A 22,240-nucleotide genomic window follows, 5' to 3' on the forward strand; every position below is an offset into this window, starting at 1 on the left:
CCACCAATTCAGACTGAGGTAATGACATATAACCTGGGGATGGGGTCCCGTGGGGCTGATCTCTGGCTCATTTTTAGACCTTCCTACCTAACATTATAGCATCCATCGTGCAGCCTATCACTCAAACATACTGTAAAGATTCAGAAGTCAATCACCACTAATCTTAAACCGTCCAGCTGTTAGAGCAATGTTCTAGGCGATGTAGTCCATCACAAGAGGTAAGAAACATAATCTCCATATCTTTTTGCTGATAATGAATTTGGAGGAATACTTTAGCATGAGATTAGAGATTTCTCAAAATTTGTATACAGCATCAGCCATGCTTTAGCCCACTGCACAAGAAGTGGATCAAAATGGGTAGTGAGGTTTTTTTTCACATCCAACCAAAGATAATGTCATAAATCCATAGGCAGCAGTCAGGATATTTTCAACCCACAACTACCATTGCAGCAAATGACCACAGCACAGTCACAAGTCCGATCTCTTACACCTCTGTCCTCTAGCCAGTCCAATTGGATAGAAAGATGAAAAATGTTCTGTTGATACCTGTACTGAACAGTATGCACCCTTAGATGACCCCTACTCCCTGACCCCTTAAAAACTAAATATTCAAAGAATTTGCAGCAGAATAGTCTTCTAATTGAACCACATTAGCTATTATTCAAGACTTTTTTTAATAGCATTTAAAAAATATTACTGACAGTACAGACCTTACTGGAGTTTTGATTCAATTACATTATTTAATAAAATCAGTATACAACAGTATAAATAATGTTAGCTGAGACCATAGTAGCATTTGGTTGTTTAAAAACCCAGGTCCCTTCGATTTATTTTAACACAGATAATTTAATGAACGAGGTATGTATTAATGCAGATGTTGCCCCTAATGAGATTATTAAATTGTATTGTCAAATTTAATTTAGAGATCATAATTTTGGTAGCAAAAACAAAACAATATGTTTAAATTGGACGTAAAAAAATACAACAGGTTCAGGATTGTGCATCAGGTGTGTAGCCTCCTTTAGTGCTGACCCAACTATACAAATGTTGCATCTTAAATCGAGACTCAATAAACACAGCAGTGTTTTTTCCAATCTGTTATAGTCTAGTTTTAGTGAGCCTTTGTGAGTTGTCAAGGTAGACATGCTGCATGTTCAAACATGATATTGTACATACTTTGGTTCTAGCAAGTGTTTACTGAGCTACTGTTGCCTTTCTATTATCTGGAACCAGATTGCTAATTTCCCTCTGACTTCTGACATCAACAAGCATTTTTGTCCACTAAACCGCCGCTCACTGGATATTTTGTCTTATTCAAACCACTCTCTCTAAACCTGCAAGATGATTTTGAGTCCATAACCCACGTAGATCTGCAGAGTTTAAGATGATCAGACCAGCCCATCTGGCACCAACAACCAGAAGGTTGCAAAGTCACCTACATCTCCTCTCATTCCCATTGTGATATTTGGTCTGAACGATTCAAAACTGAAAAGATTCTGTGAAAAGGATTTTTAATACAGAACTGTTATGACTGTGTTATGGCCTACACATTCATGGGGAAGACTGATGACTTGGCAGTTTTCCGGCAGTCATAAACACCTTCTACTAGTGGGTTATGCCACAAGGGGAAATTGGTAAAGAAGCTGGTTGTTTACATCAATGCTAATATTAACTGCTGCTAAAAAAAAAAGTGTAATCACTCAAGACAAAAAGAAAAACTGCAAATGATTGTTGGAAAAAGGTGTAGAAACTTTGCCTTTTTTCTTTGTAAAGGTCAGAGGAAAAGTAATAGTCCTTTAATTCATTTTGGGGGCTGTTTTGAAGGTGCCATAATAGGTGGCATTTCATCGTTATCAGATTTGGGCATAAAAACAAATACTCCCTCCTGACGGGAAAATACAATTAAACAAATAAAAGTAGGAACAACTTCATGTGACCCTTGTTGGGAGACAGAAGGTGAGGGGGGAAGAAATGAGGGGCACACAAGAGGAAAAAAATACATTGACAGCCGTCTCCAACTGGCAAAGGAGAAAACATAGAAGCTGCTTGTAAAACAAAAAAATAAAATCAGACTTGTAATTAATAACCTCACGCATATTTAACGTCTTCTTTATTCATGAGCACCTGCTTCCGATGATCTGGGAGGCCGTGCAGAATCAACCTGCATTTTTAACCTTCACAGATGAAAGTCTAAATATTGGCCCCAACCTAGGTTTGACAGTACCATTACGTGGTCATTTAATCAGAGAAACACATCAATCAACAAAAGTAACGTTTATCACCTTGTCAGGACAAGAAAAACAAAGATTGGCCTAAAATCTGAAATACAGTCAAAAAATTTTCTAAAACTCAAACAGTGTATTTGGAATACAGCTGGACTGCTCTGAAAATGTTCATAGACCCTACTCATTCGTTCTTGACCTTCTGCCTCACAACAAATTGCTTTAATTCAGTTAGTGACAAACTGCAACTGTTCTTAAGAAAGGAAGGAAGGAAAAAGAAAGGAAAACAACATTGGCCTGTGGTCATTTCTTCAAAGAGCTAAACAGCTACAAAACAGAAAATGTTAATGGTTTAAAAATATGACATTTAAATTCCTTATTTGGCTGCTCTGAGGTACAGCTCTAGGAGAGGTCACTGATTAGATTTGTAAGTTAAGCTTAAATGTTGAGAAGATTATCAAGTAATTGTTTTTGTCTTAAGAATGTTTCTAACAATGTGAACTAAAACTATGACTATTCCCATATGTTGTACCTAAGTAACAGATAATGCTCTTTGCTAGTTTGAGGATTTTTTTTAAAGAAAAGGTAAAAGAATAACGTTTGGAAACACAATTTATTTCCATACATAAGTTTTCTTTTTTTTCCCCCACACTTATCTGGGCCTGAAAAGTACTAAAAACAAATTCCATACTTTTCAAGACACTGTAGAAACCTCTTCATTTATCAACAGCGTATCAGCCGCAGGCCAGTTCAGACCTTTTCTGAAAGCCTTGATGTTATGATAAATACAGAGAAATGTTCGGCTGTTGCTTTTTTAAATAAGCAAATTCTTTCTTGAAAAATACCTGTTCAGATGGCTTCATATATATTACTTGAAAGCCTGTATATACCTCAAGGACGTAATTTGCGGGGGGGGGTGTTATGACCCCCCAAAAAATCTGATCAAGTCAATAACCCCCCCACCAAATATAATAACATCACTCCGATATACAAATAAATAATGCATAAATAACTTGTTGATTTTCTTTTATTTTCATTTGCCAGCAAAATAACATCATCATCTGATAATGTAACCCCCCCACCCCCGTTGGTATCACCCAACCCGCTTTCTCCACCAAGCATTCAGACACACTGAATGGCGGTGCACGTAGACCAGCTTTAAAATACAGTGGTACCCAGGTGCTTTGTTAGACCTGCCACCTGGACCTCTGGGGCTGAAGTTCCAGATGTTTTCAGAACAGCCCCGAATCTCATGAAAGAAGACATTGAGGAGTTCATGTCTGTTCAAAAGATGCATTAAGCCCCAAAATGACAGACTCTATATTTTTATTAAAAACAATCATATTTGTTTCTATTGTGTTCCATATAATCACTGCCCGCTCAGGCGGACTGGCAATTTGCCCATTCTGGAGAAATCCAGAATGGCTGTTTGGTCCAGGCTGTTAGCCTGCCTCATTAATCACCCGATGAGTTACACTGAGCGCATCAAACAGCTACAATAGGGGAGACGGCTCATTTCAGAGCAGCCGCGGAGACAACCAGAGAGTGGAAGCCTGGTGGGTGTGTTCGCCCAGGAACAGGTGGAGGCAGAGCGGCTTAACCCAGACTGAAGTTAGCGTTCAACCTGATAGCTGGCCTAGAATGAGCTAACTGTAAGCTAGCACTAATCACTGATTCACCCAGCAAGACATGAGGTGGAGGTTCACTAATGAGCATCATCAGGGTCACGATGAGGGACTTTCACCTGAGCTACAGGTGAAGTTAAATGGCCTGGACATGATAGAAAATTGTAGGAGCCCTCTCTGTGAGCTACTAGCTGGATCTGCATCATGTTGTGAAAAATATCTGATCTTTAGTCAAAAGGTTTATGAAAGGAGGAACATTATTTAATGAAATGTTGGGATAGCACACAGCAAAATTTAAATAAATAAATGTGTTTTTAGGGTCTTACCATTCAATTAAAATCTAAGAAAATCAATTTTATAGCAGTTTTCTTTTTAGAAATGTAAGAAATTATGACAATGGAGCCTCAGATGTGGCAAAGAGAGTGAGAAAGTAAAATTTTAAAAAAGTCATTTACATAGATGAGAAAAGAAGCACATTTATTTGAGCCACAGGAAACAGTTTCTCTGAGTTTAAGAACAACTTTAGTTCGACAGACAGAGCAGAAAGTTTTTTCTAAATATCACAAAATGTGTCATTATCTGCTGCAGCCAAATGTGTTTTTCATCAGTTACAAACAAATCTTCATCCTTCACTTAAACTACTAACACAAAATTAAAACCAAGTCAAATGATTGTGAAGCTTTTGAAACACCACGATGCAGCATTCATGAATATGAAGGTACTCTAAAAATGTTTAATATTTGGTACTGTGTCAGAAAAAAGATGAAGTAAAAGTAAGCATTTTATTAATTGCTGAACTGATGTGGAACAGAAAAACTGCAGAGTAATTACAAAGAAAACAGCAAAGTTAGGCAAATCACAGTAAAAGCATTTGAATGCATTCCAAAACAGGAACGCAAAATTAGCCTGACTCCTTTTACAAAAGTAAATGATTCAATAAGCCAAAGTTACGCACCCTTGCCATTACTGATGCTGCAATTTTGAGCTTTTTCTCTCATTATTTGTCAAATGAAAAAGTTTCTCAATTCAGCTCCTTCAGCCTGGATGCAATTTTTAAACTTTTCTTCTGTTGCCACATTAGCTCCTGTTCAAAGAGGAAAAGCCAAGAGAACACGGTGGAAATTGCTTTGAAATAAATGTTTTTATGAAATTTACAGAATATAATCGAACTGGAAAGTTGCAATGAAATAAGCTGATCAACCTCTGCCAACAAACCAAATGAACCAAGACATATTTCATATATCAGTGTTTCTGGTATCCAATAAAAACCTTAACTATTAAAACCTAAAATATTAACACACCTCAATGCGGTAAAATGTTAAATATTTAAGGAGCTAGCTCTATAAAATTGTCAGACAAAAAAAAGAAGACTTTTTGGCATGAAAATCTCCTAGTTATGGCTCCTTGTTTGCATCCATATAAATTTATTAATCCCAGAACAATCTGCAGTGTTTTACCTTCTTGTAAAAGCACAAGCCTATCCTTAAATTGCATATATTTGCAACTGGGAGGCTTTACCCAAATTATTTAAGAATGACTTTTTGAGCCTTGTCCAAACACTCTGACCCTGTATTCCTTGCCTCCGGTCCCCTCCTGTAACTCAGAAGGATTCTCTATCCTCACAGCTAGTTAATTACAGTTAATTATGCTCACCAGGCATCCCAGGTGTAACTCAGTCTCTTATTAGAGAGCTGAAAATGCTGGAATTGGAGCGCTGGTAGAAGTAAGCAAGCGATAATGTAAACCTGAGATATTAAGAGCAGGAATTAGTCGCTCCTTTTGCTGCACGGTCCATCTGTGATCTCCAGAGCACTGCATGAGCTATTTTAGGAAGAAAATGCGGTGGCTTGCTTCTTTAGCTGAATCCAATTTTTAAAAACTATGCAGAGCCTCCACGTGTTTTAGCACTACTGGTAGAGATGTGTAAATAGCCTTAAAATAAATCTACATTTTATTGTAGTAGGAACATTTCTACACTTCCAAGAGGCTTTGGAATATAAACAGGGCAACAGGATCACAGATCCTCCACTGTGCTAGACCAGTCATGTGTTACCTTTTCACACCAAATCCATCTACAGTGTTTGTTGATGAGAAGCAAAAATATAATCCTTTGGTAAAACATCATAAAATATTAATAAAATAATGTCAGAAGCAGTGGGTCTTTAAAAGCACCTTAAAGGCCTATTACATATCACTGGAAAAGCTAGCTTTGACTGTTTTCTTTTTTTGTGTTTTTAATTATCGGAATAGTTTTACTGTTATGAGTTTATGTTATTGTCCTTGTCATGCAGTGCTTTGGTGAAACTTTGTTATAAAACCCTCGTCTGACCAAATCACACGGTACACCCAGTGGCAGACTGGCCTTTTCTTGGCATGCCTCTAAAACAATCAGCTGGGATATAGCTAGGGTCTAATGGTTGCTATGGAGACTTAGTCCCATAAGTAACATAAGGAATGCTACTGTTGTAGCCCATGTTCTCGATACATCTGTGTTTGGTAGCTCTTGAGGTACTGGCTCTAGCTGCAGTCCACACCTTGTGAATCACCACACTGTTTCCTTCCACAAAGGTTTTCTTTCATTTGCTTGGATCCAGCACTTTCAACAGCCTGCTTCTCTAGCAATCACCTTGTAGAAGGTGTCTGCTGGACAGCTGTCCAGTCAGCAGTTCTCCTCATTATTGCGTGATTTTAATTGTTCTTCTGTGTTCTAATTTTGTGAGAAATGTTTTTAGCTTTAAGCTATGATAATCAAAATGAACCAAACGAGATGCTTCACAGTATTTGCATTCTATCTGCATAACATACACGTTCCAGAGGTTTGCATTGAATTAATGAAATTAATTGAACTTTTCATTAATTTCCTTATTTATTACTTAAATTCTGCTCTTATTCCTGTTCTCTGTTTCACAATGGTGAGTTGAATTCTTTCTTTGCTAGGCAAACATGCCAAATTACACCTCTATTAAACTTTAATCACATAAAAGAACTGTTTCATGTCCAGAAATGGTAGAGAATTTACTGCTACAGAAAGAGAAACTTTAGGTTCTGTAATTTTAAGTACTACCGATCTGGTCTTTGTCCCACATTTACTGCAACCTTGAAAACATATTTGCAGCAAGGTGGGAAGCTTTTAACTTCTTATATCTATTTTTTTTTTGGTTTTTTTATTTTCCATTTTACAGCCATGTCAGAATGGATCCACTTTAGACTTCGACACCAAGATCTTTTCAAAGCGCATTTTCTTTAATGTAGCAAAATCAGAGATTCCTCTAAACAATTATTAGTGGCAGTGCGCTTTGATTTAGTCAAGGAGTTCTTTACAGCCTAAACCCACCTGTTTTCACTTTTAAACATTAGGTAACAATGATAGGATTCTTCATGCTATTTAATGTTCATAAACCAATCAGCCAAAAAAAATCATATGAATTTTTGACCTTTCATTTGAGTGATGTTTATTACAGTTTAAAGGAGGAAACAGGAGATTGCTGTACATTACTCAGGATAAGAACCTAATCAGAACTAACTCAAAAATGTACCAACAACTAGATTATGATATAAAAATAACTGATAAAACAATCACAAATAGAATTGTATCAAACTATGTATCTACAAATGACTGAATAAAGACAGACACAAACATATGACTAATAAAGATGAACAAGCATAATTCTATTCAACCACCCATTACTAAAGGGGAAATTGTTTTATGAATAGAATTTAAACATTTTATAATTTAATATTGATTAAACCATGAAATACATCTGGAGTTTATTAGTCTCTCAGAAGGTTAAAGAACATTAATATTCAAAGATGTAGTCTTTTCCCTGAATCCAAAAAAGCTTCATTTTTAGGGTTTGTCAACATCAGTATCAAATGTTCTGATTTTTTAATGTCTTATTTAAACTTTCCAAATCAGCAAAAGAAGATAATTGAAACCTGCAGACATTTTAAAGTGACATGAAGGGCATTTGTTGTAGGTGAAAGGTCAACTAAGGTAGTAGGCCTCATTACAATTTAGTGCAATATATTGTCTCCATGAAATTTAGAACTTCTCTCAAATGTTTTTTTTACCTCATCTCATTACCTATATATTTAATGGGGGGGGAGCATTTAGAAGAACACCCTCTACAATATAATTTCTCTTTACTATGGACTTTTACCAGCAGAAACCAAATATTCAAAAAACAAAATATGAAAAAACACAAAGCCATAAAATTACTCCATATAGGCAACTTAAACATGCAGGAGACAAATTAAAACAAAGTTCGAGTGGGTTGTCAAATTTGCGCAACACTATATGCTGCAATATAATAGGTTGTATAATACAGTACCATGGAAACAAGTGCCGGACATAAATCTGGTTCCAGAAAAGCAACAACAAAGCTACAGGAAGCTATAGATATCATAGCGGCTGCTTGTTCCTACAGGGAATCACTGTCAAGACAGCAGGAGGTCCAGGTATCAGCCAAAAGCCTCATTTATTAAACCTGAACACCCAAAAATTGTTTAATCTTAGCTCTTGAATGCCATGGCAACAGCTGTTTCTTCAGTGGCATTAACGATGGTATTTGACTCAGTCACAAGCCTGACTCCATAAAAAAACGACCTGGATGTTGGAGAACGGTGCAACATGGGCTTCATCTAGTGGTGAAGAGTGGTAAGGCAGAGATAAAAACCAATGACAGTGTTGACTTTTAACAATGTTCATTTACTTCACATATCTCATCTTATCCTATATAGTATTTAAATCCAAAAATAAAAAATTAGTAAGACTATAATAAAAAAAAACTTTTTTTTTTTTTACAGCTTTGTAGGTCATGTATTACAGAACTAAACAGAAAAGTGAGATATTTGACTGAACAAAACCAATATACAGTGAATATAAGAGACAAGTTTCATTGCAGTTTATACCAATTTTATTTAAATTAGATTCGATTTTATTAAAACATTCAAGTTTTCAGGACAAACACTGACAGTGCAATACAGGACTCAATGAAAAACAAGACATGCGGTACAACAGGAAATCAGAGACAACACAAACATGTCAACATGTTCAGGGGTTCCCAACAGTAGCAGAAACTTAACACACACAAACACACACACACACACACAAAAGGCCATTTTCTTTTCAGCTGTCACTGCGAACTATTCTCTAAACAGCTCTAAAAATATATACACCAACTACTGCCAGTACCAACTAAATATTAATACTCTGAAAAGGGAGCATATCTTAAATAAACGGAAAATAATATATGCAGAAGTCAAATTAAATCTTTAAAGTTCATCTTAATATGATTTTCAATTAAACTTGAAATGTGATTAAAACTGTTGTTAATTGCTTTTTTTTACAATTAAGGATAGTTTGTGTTTCTTCAACTTGAATCATTGTCTTCCCTGGTCCTTAAGAAGAATACTGTAGTGGATTTTGTAAATAACCAGTCAAGTAAACAACATTTTTGGCCCATTAAAACAATTTGAGTCAACCACGAGGCACAGTTTTCAAGACAGAATCCAGATGCTGAGCTGGATCATCACATCACTTTGTGTCCATGGAAAAGCCCTCTGTGTATCCCATGATCCTTTGCAGCTCCTCAATACAGGGAACTATTAACTGGCTTTGCAGCTGGGCCATCTTAAACCTAGAAACAGAAGACAGACGTTAATCATATTTCCCATATTAAAGTATCCTTCCAACTAAAGTACTGACTTAAGAACGACTATCTTAGACCTACGAGTAAAAGCACTGAGAGGCTACCCAGCACATATGAACAGTGGCACGTTAGCTGCTAACCTTAATCAAACAGCAAGGTTGTATTCTAAAAACCTACTGTGCTGCGGCAGCAATTGAATTAAATTTGTACATGTAGGTTTCAACAATAAAGACCTGAAAGCTGTGTAAACTTACATTGAACAGGCAACAAATGAGACTCCAGTAGGATGCCCATACTGCTTTCCTTTAGCTGGATGTTTATGCAGGCAACTGGCTGCCAACCAATCAGCAGAGTTCAGATCTGACACTAACACCGCTCCAGGATGATGTGATCACGCCTGGGCTGCACTGAATACAGGCGTGACTCAAACTCGGGAAATCAGGAAACCTCGATCTGTAGAGGTGGTTTAGGACACGTGGAGTCCAAATCTCCCTGGATTTTTAGGTTTTTTTTTTTACTTTTGTCACGTTAAAACATCAAGTTTGGTGTGCATTTATATTCTACTTCCTGACTTAATAGTGTGTGTAACCATTTTTCTCTGGCTGCATGTTTTAGGTGGGTCGTCCTGGAAGGTGAACCTTCACTCAAGGATTAAGTCGGTTCCAGCTTCTAACATGTTTTCTCCCAGGACTTGCACGCTGCCCAATCGCCCCATCAATTCTGGTTAGCTTTCTTATCCCTTCTGAAGGGAAAAATAAACCCAGAGCATGATGCTGCCACTGCCCTGCTCAAAGCTTGGGCATTATTTTAAAACCTAAACCCGTTTTAAACTTCTCTACTTTCTCACAGACTTATCCAGTGGGGTTGTTGGTGTTCATTGATGTTCTCTAACAAACCGCTCACGTCTTCACAGAACAGTGGGATTTATAATGAAATGAAACACAAGTGTAGTCTTATTTTCTAACTTCTTAAGGCAGTTGGTTGCCCTGGATTTCGTTAGACGTATAGATAAAGCACACCAAACGTTTCAGATCTTTTTTGGAACTTAGAAGAAAAAAAATATTTGGTTTCTTTATGTTTAAGATTTCAGATGCATCTGTACACCAACATCTAATTGAATTCATTGCATCATCTCCTCAGCCTGTCACCAGGTTCTACATGAGCCTGTGCAAATGATGCAGTCATGTATGTTAAACCATGAAAAGACTGCATGTTTTAGATGTATAGAGGACCAGAGTTACCCACACCTAGAAAATACAGTGACATTTTAGGTGCAAGACTCCATCTGCTTTAGTTGACATCGTTTTTAGAAACTCTCCGAATTATTCTTGTTCGCTCATCTCTGGGTTCTGCCAGTGATTTAAAAAAAATAAAAATAACTAAATCAAAAGGTGGACAAACGTTTATACAGAAACCTTTTAGGAAACCTCCTGTTATGTTACACTTTTTCACATAGATCAGATCATTCAGGTGTGATTTTAATGACAGGTTTCAAACCTCATACATAAAGCTGACTATCCGAATCAACCAGGAGTCATCCCAACACATTTTTAAAATGGTCAAATATCTTACCTTTTTTATACATTTGTCCACAGAAGGGAGTTCAGTATTTCTGATAAATAGAAAAGTTACCCCTTACTAATCATTTGTCTGCAGCCAAACTTGCATTTTCTCTAACTTACCTTACGACCGTTGAGCTGCGTCTACCTTTGATGTATTTAAACGCGGGCAGTGTGCATGCATGTTCGCACGCCAGCTGTACCGCATGAGAACTGTTCTAGTGGCCTTAAAAGCCGGACGTACCTCCTGAGCAGCTCCAGTCCTCTGCTGGCTTCTGGGTGGTGGTGCTGGAGAGCAGCAAGGCCATGAGCAGCCAGGATGCTGTAACACTGTTCTCTCAGCACGTTGTGGTTCACGGTGTCCCACTGTGGTAAGTCACTGGTGTATCGCCACGCCATGAGGGAATGCTCCAACACAGCATCCCACTCTTTGTTCCTCAGGAGAACTTGGCCCCACTCCTGACATGAAACCTGAGGGAAAAGATGAGGCGGTTACATTTTCAGTATGATGCAATCAAATCGGCTGGTAACCGTGGTGGCCTGTGTAACATCTGTGTAACATCAATGGTCTTACAAATAATTAGACAACAAATTGCAGGTTTTATGCCTAGGACATTAAGAGTTACAGCACTATTATTTGTGATGCGTTTCTGGCACAGCTTTACCTACCGTAAATTTCAGACTATAAGCCGCTACTTTTCCCCCCACACTTTGAACACTGCGGCCTATAAAACGGTGCGGCTAATGCATGTTTTTTATCATGCAGCCAAAAACATTTTGCCTGGCAACAGTAGACCAATGAAATTGATGCGTAGTTCACAGAGGTCCAATGAACTTGTGCGATAAATCAAGAGCACTTTTACAATTCAATTACCGGTATTGTAAATCAGACATTTATCAACGTGGAAAATCACCATCGGGTTTCGAAAGGCTGGACTGCTGCGTGATTAAGGGGACGCTCAAGTGAGAGCGTCAACGAAGAGGCTGAAGTGAGAGACGAGATACTGAGGCTGTTCATTTCGGATGCTGAAGAACAGGATTTTGATGGTTACGGTGCGCAGGAAGAAGATGAAGGAGGCGATCAATGACCTTTGACCTGGTAGGGTGCAGTGTATATCAGTTAGGAAATATTGGAACGTTGTTCGTGCGCTGTTCAGTAAAAAATCATAAGCAACGTAATTTGTGTGTTACTGATAACGTACGTATATTTAAAAGGTAGCCGTGTTACAGGCATTGTTCGAAAAAAAAAAAAAAAAAGCATTTACAATATGCATTTGTTGATATTACCATACAGATTACATTAAAAGTTAAAAAATAAAAATCCTCATGTGTGACGTCTTTCTGTGTAAATATCTCATATTTCAAAGTGGGACACCCGCGGCTTAAAATCCGGTGCGGCCTGTACAAAATTGGTTTTCTTTCTAAAATTAGAGCATGCGGCTTTTAATCAGGTGCGCTCTGTAGTCCGAAATTTACGGTACTTCTAAAGCGCATTAAGAGGGACAAGGATCTGGTAAAATCACGACTCCAGCTTTTCCAAAAATACTGAGACCAACTTCATCGACAGAACGTCTTTCGGCTTGAGGCCTTCAGTAAGGTCATCAAAGAACATCCATTTGTTGTTAAATAAAAAAGGAATAAAAAAAAGATGCTTAATTAATAATACGCATTTGAGAGGGTGGGATTCAACATGTGTTAGGTTTAAAGGTGAATCATATCACACACCAACCTTGGATGGTTTGTTGACATTTAAGGCAGACCTGGAGGTTTTCTTTGGTAGACCAGAACCGTCTCTTGCAACACTACGTCTTGGTCCAGACATACAAAAAATACAGATAATAACTTGCTGGGAATTCCCGTGGGTCATCAATTTTGGAGAAAAGTCCAGTTATTAAAATGCCCTGTTGTCACATGTTTTCTACAATGAAGGATACTCCCTTCATTCTGTCAGTGTATTTATTTCTTACCTTTATCCCGACTGACACATTGGACAAATAGATCATTTTATTTATCGGTATCATTTCTGCAAACTTAGCTTGGAGATGAAAATAAACAAAATTCCCACTAATACACGTTAATCGGATTCCCTTGTTGATAGCAGGCATGAACTCAGGAAGACTGGATAATGAGATTGGATGAAAAGGTACTTCAACAAATAATTTAAGGGTGTGCACATTTGTGCAAGCAGGTTTTTAGAACTTCTCACTTATGTATGTTTTCCAATTGAACTTAATAATCTAAAGTTTAATCCTTTAGATCACAGAAAGCAAAATGCATTTTAACATAGGTGTGTACATATACGAGAGCTGCTATAAATACTCCCTTAAACAAGTACATCTGCACATTTCTGAACAGAATAAGGTTTAAAATCCCCTCACACATACTTTGAATGCCACCAAGTGAGGATAGGCCTTTCTGTAGCAGTGAGCATCCCTGTTGGAGCCAAACCGGGAGTACGGTATGGATCTGTAAACATTTGTCTTCTTCAGCTGCAAGTCTTCCTGAAGACACTTGAGGTCTGTTGCCACCATTCTGGGCTCTTTGCTCTAAAGACAATGTAGCACATAAAGTTTTTAGCAAAGTTTTAACCAGTAAACAAACATGTAAGCAACACTTTCTGTTTTACTTTTCAAATGGAGCATATGTATACAATCTGAACCTCTCAACAGCAAAATTAGATGAGCAGGGGTGAATACCTGTTCAACCAAGATGAGTGATCTGATTAGCTGTACAAGCTGCTGTTTAGAGAGCTGGGTGGGGTGTTCGTCCATCTTTTCACACTGGTCCTCGATCCTTTCTCTCCACACACCAAAGGACAAATCTACTGCAACAGAAAGGAGTCGGATTAGAGCACCGATGGAGTCAGGAAAACCGTTACTGCTGGCAACGATGGACTGATCGCAGCCCTCAGCCGATAAGCTCTCAGAAGTTCGTTGTATATCCACAAATGTCAAGATTCGATTCCAATGTGAAGTTTTTACATCTCGAGGAAGTGTTGAAAACAAATAGTCTGGAACTATTTCAAGCAAGAATAATGCGCCTTTTCCACTGGCTCGTTTTAGGCGGTGCGGGTCCGCTCCACTCAGCCTCTCTCTACTCGGTACGGTACCAGTTGCGTTTCCATTGACCCGCTGACGGCTGAAGCTCCACCTCCAGGTGTCAGTGTAGTGCCGCTATTAATGTTACTGTGTGACATTGTCACATTGAAGCAATCTGTGTGAAACTATAAATTAATAAATAGAAAATAAAAAGATAAACAAAATACAAATAATTGTCGTTTTATTGTTTACGCGAGAACGTCTTATATGCGATTTTATGCATACAATGATCCAATGGGATAATTATCTGGACCACTGCCCAGCCAGAGGGCTCAGGCGTTCTGATGTGAGGGCGGTGTGGCAGAAGCAGCAGAGGAGAGACGCTGCTGTCTGGATTGGTGAAGCTCCAAAGTTTGCCTGAAAAAGTTACAATTTCAGGCTTCATGGGGAGGTTTTTGTCTCAGCCATGGCAATAACGAAGACGAGGACTTTAATGCGCAAAACTTCTGACTGTGGTGAAGTTAGTTTCAGGTTGGATATTCGTGCTCCCCGGATTCACCGGTGTCTTCCTCCCGTTTGATTTCATGGTCGTGTTGTTTTGTGTGTTTTGGGGGAAATGTTTGTGCGTCTGAACAGCTGATTTTATGTGTGATCAGCTGGTTTAGGATATTAAATACAGCGACCCGCTTGTGTGTCATTCAGAAAGCTGATGTGTCCTTTTTCTTTTCTTTCAGCCTTCAGGCATGATTTGTGATTTGTAAATAATAAAATGATATTTCGGTTTGACCCTCTCCAGCCATTGTCGTCCTTAATATTTTTGTAGTCGCTCTTGCGTGTTATTAACTTTTCTCTGTACTACCTCAGCAAAAACTCATTTCTCCTGGTCCCATATCCAATCAGTAAACAGCACCCGACTCAACCACGGTCAGACCTGCTCAGGAGCAGGGACCAAGAAAGTAGCTACCGGTACAAAAAAAAAAAAAAACTCGCAAAGCAAGCCGACTAGAGTAGGGCCAAATCGAACCAGTGGAAAGGGGGCATATGAGACCACTCCAAAATAAAGCAAAATTTCTAAGAAACATCTAACCAGGTGTTTTACTCTAAATATGGCTAAAAATGCCTCTAGTTGCACAAGCAGCAAAGTAAAGAAGCAGTTTTCCAGGCTCAAATTTCCTCAGTTCTCAAATTTTTAGGAGTATAAATTATAACATTTACGGTAGGCAATGAGATCGGAAATAAAGTCTTCAAAATATTAACGTTTGGCATATTTCGTTTATCAATACTCATCCACACCTGGAAAATACTTCAGAATCAGCTTTAGCCTGTGCACACAAACACCACCTCAAATGTAGCCATTCAAAGTATTTGGTAACAGAAGGATCAAAAGAGCTTTTAGAACTTGAAGCACATATTTCCTAGTATTATTCTGCAAAGAAAACGCCAAAAAGAGCCCCCCGCCCCAACAGAGAAGTCATGTACAAATTTTGTATTTGACCGCCTCCCATCCCTCCAAAAATCCCAGCGATCAACTGATAAATGGATTCAGCTGTACAGGAACTCAAAATGACACCCAAATTAAATTAGTGCTCAACTGTTTAATTTCAAAGAAAATTAAGAGACTCTCGAGAAAAAGAGATGCAATTCACAGGCCTGTCCATGGGAATGTCATTAAGTCCTTTATTTCCCCCTGCATGTGTCATAACAGAAAACCAGCAGGACATTCGTTTTGATGGTGCTGTTTCTGCAGTTTAATGGAGGTACTTACAAGACTGTGCTCGCTTTGGGTTTGGATTCCTGCCTCTTGGAAGTGGAGCAGGAGCGAAACGAGCGCTGAGAATTTCTAAGTAAGATCTTCTCATTCGAGCTGAAAAAGAAGGGGGAAAGCAGTATTTTAATCAGAAAGAAAATAAACTGAATTTAATTCTGTATTTTCGCTAAGACGGCTGTTTCTGCAGAAAACCCGAGTGTACGTCAATATTTAGGTGTAAACACACCTATTAACTTTCTAACATGATCAGTGAAGGCGCTTGTTAGCACTGGGGGCGCGCATCATGGCAACATTAGCATGGTAGCAAAGCTCAACCAGCTTTAGCATAAAGAGCATAATTAGGTCGGCTTTAAACCCGTATAAATACCTGTTCTGCGTCTGAGCCAGACTTACCTGCAATTTTAGGCTGTGGTGCAGGTATTTCCACCAAGGCACGTCGTTGCTGACACAGCGCCGCCATTGTTACCAAACTTATATCAGTGATGGAGCTAACTACCTGCTAATAATAGCCAGAACTTTAAACCCCGCGGGGTGCAGAACAAATACTTCTCCACGTTGGCGAGCGGAGAACTACACAGTCCGCAGCTCCTTATGTGGATGTTATAAACTTCCCTTGCACGAAGCAAGAGATGCAAGGGAAGAATTACACGGACAGTCTAAACTTTCCAAAACTCAGGACAAGAAGTAGTCAACAACTTTTGTCTGCCAGGACAATGCTTCAAGAAGCGCGCGACACGAGTTGCCGCGCGGGTGTGGCTTCCATCTGCATGCCCCAAACTGATTGGCTGAGGGGTGGACGTGCGTAAAGCACGCGCCGAATATGCGCTCTAGTACCCGCCTACGCACGTACTCTCCTGGTGGAGAAAGGGTCACGTAGGACACGCAAGTTCCTCCAATAGATACGTTCTTTTTGGAGAAATGTTTACGTATTGATATGTAATCTCTCGTTTTTATCCCTGGAAAAGAGGTCATTGCACCTAAAAATCATACATTGTTTTGGTCACTAAATGAAATGAAACAATAATATGCGTTATAGCTAAAGCACGTTAAGACATTCTACTACCAAAATCTAGTTTTAGCTGAAATAACTTCAGTTAGAGGCTTATTGTAGCCATCTACCAGGGGTTTCTTGCATGTACAGCCCATTTCATCAAACAGCATCTCAAAGGTATCAGGATATGAGATTAGGACTTTCCATTTCTACATTTTCAACAATTGTTCTCCAGCTCTCTCTAATACAGTATAATTCCTGTTGAGTTTTAATGAAATGCCCCTTTTCCACAGGCTCCACATAGCCAGCTCCATTCCCCTCAGCCCATTATGTTCACAAAATATTATTGCAGAAGTACTGGTACTTGTCTCTGCCAATCTTTAGTCTTGCCTTTATGATTTTTTTTTTCGAGAGCAAAGGTTTAATCACAATAGTTGCTGAAATAATGTTATTTTAACTCAAAACAAATAAAACCATAAACTTTTTTTATGGAAAAAAGGCTACAGCATAAATCATTTGCAATGTATTACCTGTACAATATGAAAAAAAAAGTCCCAATATTAACCCTGTGAAAAGTTTTAGGAAAATTACATGAATGAAAGGAGTCATTGAACACATCAGACTGAAAAACATGATCAATAAAAAGGCATATACCTGTAAAACATCTTTTAATAGTTTGGTGGATTATTGCAAGAACAACAAAAAGCAAATTTAATTTCCTCTTTCTCAAAAGAGATATTCAGAATGATTGTATGCAATAAGAAATCATGTGAGCAGAAAAAGAAGTCGTCTAAAACAAAAAAAAATAAATTACATTTGAAAAACTAAAAATCAATAACATTTGATCAAAGTCAGATCAGTCAGAAATATTGCTACAAAATGTTTGATGTTACATTGGTATAATTTTAAACATTTTGTGGGAAGTTTCACAATTTTTATTCTTCTTCTCAGAAATAATACAAAGTATGACAAAGTAAAGCAATGTTATGATACTTTATTTAGGTTTTTGCTATTTAAAGCATATTCTTTCTGTTTTTCAAACAAGCAAAAGTGCAACAATTTACTCAGAGATCTGACACTGGCAAATTTTACCTAAAGCTCTAAAATAGTTTTTCTTATAATTATATTTGTATTAAAACTTTACATAACTAAACATAAAGTGACTTCCTTTCATCCCTGCAAAATATTAAAGTAAATTAAGCCGAGTTCTCCATGGCTTCACCAAAGTGCTACTTCCAATTATACAACTATATAGTATTAATGTACATTATATACATTTTTATATAAGTGACATAATGCACAGGTAAAAGGGTAGAGTATCTACTAGGTACATTTATTACAAAGGTTTGTAACAGTATGGCTTTGTAAATATACATTACAATAATGTCGTCAGTGAAACTATTTACTCTCATTAAGCATTTCAATAATATGTCATTTTAATGTTATGTTTAACTGCAATAAATATCTTTAGACATAAAAACCACCTAGACACAACAGGAAAACATCTGACTCTTTCAGAGAACTCAAAAACAGTAAGATGTCTAAAGACAGACTTCTACTGACTGCATAGGCCATACTATAAAGCATTGGAAATAGCCTCTACTTGCTTAGCAGCGTTTTAAGGGAGCGGGTGAGTGCGTTAGCAATAGCCGACATGGTACTGGAGTGGCGGACCAGGGCTTTCACGCTGTGCTCCCCTGGGGCGCCGACAGTGGCAGCTTCGGCTGCTTTGAGCAAACAAATATAGTTCATTACAACCTCGTCAACTTTTGCTACAACTTCTCTTTGTTGCTGTGATGCTGAGGCTCCGAGTCCTCTAACTAGACACATACAAGCTTCACACAGACAACATAGCACCTGAAAGCTACATGTAACAGCTAGTAGCATCTCTTCGGGACTACTATGGGCTTGTGCCATTCTCCGGCATGCCCGGCCTAACTCTTTCGACTCGACAGATAGGAGCTGCTTGTACTGGGAAACATCTTGGATAGGCATCTGTACACCACGGTCACACCGACCAACGCTGGACCTCACCAGCGCAATGAGCTCACTGGCATCTCGACGGACATCGTTAAACCCAGAAGGGAAGCCATACATGTGGTCCTTGAGAGCGTTGATTCTTGCCAGACGGTCACTAAAGCTCATGTTATCGAGGACCTCTCCATATAGCTGCTCATCCATTGCTGAGCCATAGGGGGTTATAGCTGATGCAACAGCACCATTTTTGTCAATATGGCTCCCAACACGGCCTCCTCTAGGCCTCTCCCACTCAATTTCATCATCTTCTCCCTCAGTCTTACGTTTAAAGAAACAGTAGCTGAAGGGGCCATTGCATCTCCAGGGACTGGTGTCCAGTTTTTGAGAGCCCTTCGTATGTTTTGAGTCTTTTTGTAATGGAAATGCAACAGATGCCCTTCTACTATCTACCCCGCTGCCTGTAGACCAACATGTTGCATGTGAAGACACAGATCCTTGGGAGTAGCTCTTGGAAAGGCGTTTTCTTGCTTGTCTGCGGACTTTGGTGTCACTTTGTTGAGACATGGGTGCTGATAAAGGCTGCTGGCTCCGGCTTCGAATGGGTTTATCAAATAAAGCCTCTACACTTCCAGAACCTGCTGTCACGTTGCTTGAGCTACGCTTGAGCTCTCTCCCTCGTTGTATGCTACTGTTGAAGGGGTCTGTCTGTGACAGCATTGGTGCAACAGTCTGAATGTGGTTCTGGTTCTGCCGCACCTGAATGGGATGAAGGGAATCTTGAGGGATTCCTGAGTTGCTAATGCTTGGGTTTGCTTGCACTGGCAGGGATAAAGGAGGGGGTGGCGGTAGAGGTGGTGGCGGGGGAGGTGGAGATTGGGGATTAGGTGTTGGAGATGAAATGGTAGTTCTAGTCCGACTAGTTGTCTGTCTGATAAACGCTGAGGGGTGGTCGCCCCGTCCTAGTGAGAGGGCGTTGAGGTCTGTACGTTGACCACTCAAACTGGGAACAGTTGAGAAACAAAATGAATCATTAGGTCGAGAAGGAGACTGACACGCTGCATGTTTTGACCTTGAGTCTGGTTTGAACCATTCCTCTGTGCTGCCACCAAGTTGACTTCTTGAGCGAGGCAGAGGGCGATTACAGTTACCTAGAAAGTCACGATTTCGACTTAGATTTAAAGCCCCATCACGGTTCATACAATCTTGTGTTTTACAGTATGAGAGAAATTTCTCTGGATCAATACCATCTCTGACTAGCTCACTTTCAAGACCAGAAAAAGAGCTCCTTCTTTCATTGGTAGCTCTCCTAAAGTCTGAACTGTCATTCAGTCTCGGGACATGCACATCAGGGCTTCTCTTTAGTTTGGCAGGAAGTGTGGCTGAAAGGTAGGACCTTGAATTTTTATTTGCCAACTGCATTGTGGCTGAATGAGGAGCTACTGTATTAGGACTGAGAAATGGGGATGACAGAGATGAAGGCATACAAGGACAGCGAGCAGTGGTACTCCCTCTGTTCTTAACCATTTCAACCAGCTGAGGGTTGCTTGTGATAAAGCGTCTGGTGTCTTTTTTAACTGCCCCTCCCATACCTGCACTGTGTAACTTCCCTCCTTGATGCATCTGACTCACTGTAAGATAGTTTAACAGTTGCCTGTAGGCCTCACTGCCTTCCATTGGGTTAACCCCCTTAAAACAGGCTTGTTGTTTAGCATGGATGTCATTGTGGTGTTTCTTGCTTCCAGCACCAGTTATCTCCTTGTGCTTGAATGGAGTTGCTGAGGAGGGTCGGCTTGTTTCCCCCCCAGCAAGAGGGGGGTGAATGTTGGGCAGCATTTTTCGAAGGAGGGCGGGGTCTGCATGAGGATGAAGCTCTTTGCTTTGGTTGTTTTGGCTCTGCAATCCAAGAGGGACTCCAGGTTTGTTGTCTTCATAGTTTAGCACTCTAAGTAGGGAGGAAGAAGAGCTTGAAAGTGGCTGCTTTTGCAAGTGGTGGTGTTTGGACTCAACTGCACTGGGGCCAAGAGGAGAGTCAGTCGGTGTGGCACAGGCACTGCTGTTTGTGCTGCCACCTGCATCAAGGGATGAGCACAGAGAGCCCTGCAGCGAACTGTGGGCTTCTCCTTGCAAATTTGAAATCCGTTTTGCCAGATGGTACTCACACAACCGTGCCACACTCTGTTGTCTTGAAATTGGCTGATGGTCACTCTGTGTATCTGATCCATGTTCAGAACCTTCTGATCTGGATTGTTTGCTTGGGGACAGTAAGGATGCTACAACTAAATGTTCATCCTGCTCAGTGGCTGCAGCTCCATTGCCTGCATTACAACCGCCCATGTTGACAACATCTAAGAAGCGGTCAGAAACAACTGAAGAAGGGCGAAGATTATTTCGATGGTCTCGAGCTGGGCTTGTCAGTCCAGTACCCTCAGTTATAGCGGCAAAATAATTTTGTCTTCTCTGACCTTCTTCTTGCTCGCTGAATAAAGTGCGCTGGTTCAAATCAAGATAGCTGCGTCTGCTATTGATGTCACTTCGAAGTCCTTCCCTTGTGCTGAAGGTGTTGTACTTTCCACTCGAGTGTGCAGACTTTTTCTGGTGTTTACCTCCTGGTGTTGTCAAACTGGGACCCTGGAGAGTAACCGAGAGAGTAGTCTGGGATTTCGCCTCCAATCTGTCAGACCCCGATGACCCTGTCAGGTCTAGCTGAGGGCTGCGTCTTGGAGGAACTGCTGGAGGCTGAAGGTGTTGAGATGGACTACTGGGTTTCTTTTCTAGTGTTGCACTTGAATTGGGCGAGACTGGAAATTCAGTTTTTTCCTCAAGTAAAGGTTGGTATCCTTCTCTCGTGGCTACAAGCAAACGCATGTGGCTCTCGGTGAGTCTGTGAGTAGCAGCTAGTTCAGAGATTTCAGTCATCTCTGAAGAGTTGGTTTCATTGCCAGAATCTGATGATGACTCTGGGCTAAATCCTTGAGATGTGCAAATACCTAAAACACAAAATACAAAGATAAAAATTAGTCATGTAACAAAGGTTTCTTGTCTATTGTGACCCCGGCTTTGTTCAACCAGTTGGAGCCACATGTTGCTGTCACATAAGTGTTGTCAACCCTGTCTTGTGCACTCACTGCTTAATCTCTGCATGCTAAGACAATAATGAAATGGAAGATGTTGGAGACATTAGATACGAATTTAAGATCAAGAAACAGCAAGTAATACACTAATGTAAGTACATGATCAGTTATTAGATTAGATTACGGTAGATTTATTAGTGTATGACATCCAGATCTTTCTCAACAGGAAATTATCCACTTAATCAAATACACAACTCTCTCTCTCAGTAAATTAAAAGCATAGAAAGCCCAACCACTTTGGTCGACGGTGGTTATTTTTAAAATGTGCTATGCAAATC

The 22,240-nt window shown here is 39.5% G+C and overlaps 2 protein-coding genes across 3 annotated transcripts in view; both read right to left on the bottom strand.

The window, feature by feature from the left end:
• Window positions 1-8,745: 8,745 nt before the first annotated feature.
• On the bottom strand, window positions 8,746-16,655 carry LOC124861262. Of its 2 annotated transcripts, none has more exons than XM_047354835.1 (6): window positions 16,257-16,655; window positions 15,861-15,959; window positions 13,754-13,878; window positions 13,442-13,603; window positions 11,302-11,528; window positions 8,746-9,486 (listed from the first exon to the last, which is right to left on the bottom strand). In XM_047354835.1, the coding sequence occupies exons 1-6, from the start codon at window positions 16,321-16,323 to the stop codon at window positions 9,384-9,386; spliced, it is 783 nt and encodes a 260-aa protein (XP_047210791.1). In that variant the 5' UTR covers window positions 16,324-16,655; the 3' UTR covers window positions 8,746-9,383. The 2 variants fall into 2 exon arrangements, with proteins under 2 accessions (XP_047210791.1, XP_047210790.1); XM_047354834.1 differs by having other exon boundaries at window positions 13,754-13,881; window positions 16,257-16,652.
• An 850-nt stretch (window positions 16,656-17,505) lies between these two features.
• The window catches only part of LOC124861840 (FERM and PDZ domain-containing protein 4-like), a 62,140-nt gene continuing 57,405 nt past the window's right edge, over window positions 17,506-22,240 (bottom strand). Inside the window, exon 16 of the mRNA XM_047355790.1 lies at window positions 17,506-21,818. Coding sequence (XP_047211746.1) covers window positions 18,454-21,818 — 3,365 coding nt within the window. The 3' untranslated portion in view covers window positions 17,506-18,453. The remainder of the gene's footprint in view (window positions 21,819-22,240) is intronic.

The sequence above is a fragment of the Girardinichthys multiradiatus genome, chromosome 24 (genome assembly GCF_021462225.1).
Source record: "Girardinichthys multiradiatus isolate DD_20200921_A chromosome 24, DD_fGirMul_XY1, whole genome shotgun sequence".
NCBI lineage: Eukaryota > Metazoa > Chordata > Actinopteri > Cyprinodontiformes > Goodeidae > Girardinichthys > Girardinichthys multiradiatus.